Source organism: Cynara cardunculus, assembly GCF_001531365.2.
Source record: "Cynara cardunculus var. scolymus isolate 2C chromosome LG 15, CcrdV1, whole genome shotgun sequence".
NCBI lineage: Eukaryota > Viridiplantae > Streptophyta > Magnoliopsida > Asterales > Asteraceae > Cynara > Cynara cardunculus.
The window spans coordinates 2902237-2905396 of NC_037542.1; the positions used below are offsets into that span (position 1 = coordinate 2902237).

The 3160-nt window shown below is 36.2% G+C and overlaps 1 protein-coding gene across 1 annotated transcript; it reads left to right on the top strand.

Moving 5' to 3' along the window:
• Positions 1-208: 208 nt before the first annotated feature.
• LOC112528077 lies at positions 209-1864 on the top strand. Its single transcript, XM_025138983.1, has 2 exons — positions 209-292; positions 1118-1864. Exon 2 carries the CDS (start codon positions 1191-1193, stop codon positions 1623-1625), a length of 435 nt encoding a protein of 144 aa, XP_024994751.1. The 5' UTR covers positions 209-292; positions 1118-1190; the 3' UTR covers positions 1626-1864.
• Positions 1865-3160: the final 1296 nt, after the last annotated feature.

A 3160-nucleotide genomic window follows, 5' to 3' on the forward strand; every position in this document is an offset into this window, starting at 1 on the left:
AAAAAAAAAAAAAAAAAAAAAAAAAAATAGGAAAATTAGTAAAAGAGGGGAAGTGAAGAAAGGGTCAACTAAGAAAGGGAAAGTGGAAATCAAGAATTTTGATTTCAACAACATTTCAGTTGCATTTCATGTTCATTTACATGAGAAGCGGATCACCATGTGTTATCCCCCTATATATACCATGCTCCCTCTTCCCACTCTTCTTGCCATTTTTCCATCATTCCTTCCTTACTGTTTACAGGTCAAAGCTTCCAGACATTAACAACTCCTTTGTCTTATTGCTTTTTGCTTGGTGAGTTCTCATCTCTTTGATTCACTCATTCTTGCATCTTCACATTAGACTTCAATTTCTATGATTGGTTGTGGTAATTTCTTCAAATTAGCCTCTAGTTGTTGGGTAATTATGAATTTTGTAGGTCCCATTTTTTCTAGGTCTACCGGTTTCGCCTATTAATTTCTCACGCTTTCAGATCATCAATTCTACCTGTATCTATCTTTGATTTTTAGGGATTTTATCGTTTTTCTTAATGTTTATAGATTTATTTGATTATCTGGGAGCCTTTATTAATCATGTTTGCTTGTTTGGATTCTAGGGTTTTTTTTGTCTTCTTTCTACGTTAAATAGACAATGATCGTGTTTGTCTTGCGAGTAGGATGTAAGAATATATAGTTATTATAAAGCTATGATTTATGGTATAATTAGATAAACTCATTTGTTGGTATATAATTCTACCCAATTTGTAGTATGTACATCTCTATCCTTAAATTTCATATATATATGTGTATATATTGTTTGTATAGTTGAGGTATGTTTTGGGAATTATACAAATTCTATATCCATTGATGATACAATATTATATATCTCAATTTGATTCAACATGTTTGGATCTGTATCCAAATCTGCTTGTGGATGTAGATAGGATCATATCAGATCATAAGAGATTCATGTCGAAACCTAGACTTAGATAAAGAGTAGGCACCTCTAACATAATCAGGGCAAATACTCTCTGATTTAGCATCCATGATGTTGTTGGGTGTTGACCAACAACTTATTATTCTTGAAGCTAAAACCCCATCCACCAAGTTGACAGTTTTCGTGTTGTATTGGGCTCTGCAGAAACCAAGGGAGCAAAGCAATAGAAATTAGGAGTGTGGAGAGGAGCATAACTAAACACTTTTGCAATTCTGCAATGGAGGTATTTGGAAAATCCGTGGTAGCTGTGCCTACAAATGTTATTTATCTGTCAAGTATACTAGGTCAAGATGGGCCAAACCCCTCTGTTCACAAGTGCGATTGGAAATGTGAAAATGAGCATGTGTGTGGGAACATGTTTCGCTGCAAACTAACAGGGCTCACACACATCTGTGACAAAAATTGTAACCAGAGAATTCTGTATGATAACAATAGCTCCCTTTGCAGAGTTAGCCGACAAGTTTTTCCTCTAACAGCAGCTGAAGTACAGGCTGTGAAAGGTGTTCGAAGGAAGCTCGATGAGGAGGCTTCTTCCCCTCCGGAGACCTGTGCTTTTAAGCGCAGAAGGAATGGACAATTCCATCCCTCTCCTTTCGAGAGATCCTTCTCTGCCATTTGCAGTCAAGTTGGAGATGTCATGGATATGAGCTAGAAGTCTTTGTTGTTCTCTTTCTATATTTCCCTTTTAAGCAGACAACTCTCGAACTTTATGCAAGTACCTAAATGGCAGGAGGCTTAATGTCATGCCTATTTGTAGTTGTAGGAACAACAACTTATATATTCGGATCTCATGTATTTAGTGCTTCTTTATAACTCAGCTTTAAGCAAGGGCTTGACATTATTATGCTTCTGTGATGACTGACTACACATTAGTCTTAAGTGAGCATTACATACTCTTCTGTGTCTTTCTTATTTACCTGGTTCTGTTTCTTCTATTCATCATGAATACCTTGCTTTCTATCTTTTATATCTAGTTCCCCTTCTTGTGTTTACTTGGGAACACTTGCTAACATTTGATAACCCGTTACAAGTCTGGTCTAATTGTTGTAAGCTAATACTCTGATTTCATCTTTCACACCGATTTTGTAGCTTCATTTGTTGATATCATGCTAACTACAATCTCTGTCTACCCTTTTTGGGAGTTTTAATTCACAGGAATAGATCAGTTCAAAGAGGAGAAATCCGTTCGTCACTTGAGTTTCATCGTTCTTGTCTAACTTTCTTTCCTTTTTTGCAGGTTCATGAAGTGAATCATTTTTTTAATATACACTTGAAGTACTAGTATTAATTTTGTTATGTGTTTTCATTTTCTAATATTTGGGTGTCTTAAGATGTTATTTTGCAGGATCTGAAGGTTGTCATTCAGGAGAGTTGTAAATAGTTGATGACAATAATATTTTTGTGATATTTATGAGATGAATACTTGATCAGTTATTGATAAACTTTAATCTATTGCAGAAGCTTTATTCTTTGGTGCTGTGTGGAATGGAGTGGAACTCTTGTGAACTAAATGATGCTACTACAGGATCTATCATCTGGTCAGAAGATTATGAAACACCTGTGTTTTGGATTGGGAGTAACAAAGAAGCCAAATTGACCAGAAACATCTTTTAAGCGCTGGGTCTTGCTTCAATTGCTTACTCAATATAACAAGGACCGGGGGTGTGCTCATATGTCGAAACTGGCTCAAGCAGAAGGCATTATTATACATACACCTTAGAGATGCTGGAAGGTATTCTTCTACTGGTCCAAAAAACAAGCTGTTCCCAAGAAGTCTTTGCAAAGTATGCATTTTGTCGAGGTGCGGTTGACTCAACTGCCAGTAATGTTCTGGACCTCTGGGGATTCTCCTCAGAGGTCACCAGTTCGAGTCGTGCAATGCCACTGAGGATTTTCCTAGTTGTTCTCTTGGTGTCGCAAACTAGCGCGGACGCCCATGATAACAAAAAACGTATGCATTTTGTCATTTCTCCAAATTTGTTGGAACATTAGAGATCCTATTTGTGTTGGCATTTCCCATGAGAAATGAAGACATGATTATAAGTTTCATTTTCTGAAAAGTGATCATTGAAAGGTTTTGGTTTCAATCCAATGTATCCATTTTCTTAATTTTTGTTGTTATTGAAGCAATCATTAATAAGAGTTGTGTGTTTGAAAACAATCTCTTTTTGCACAAGTGTTGATTTC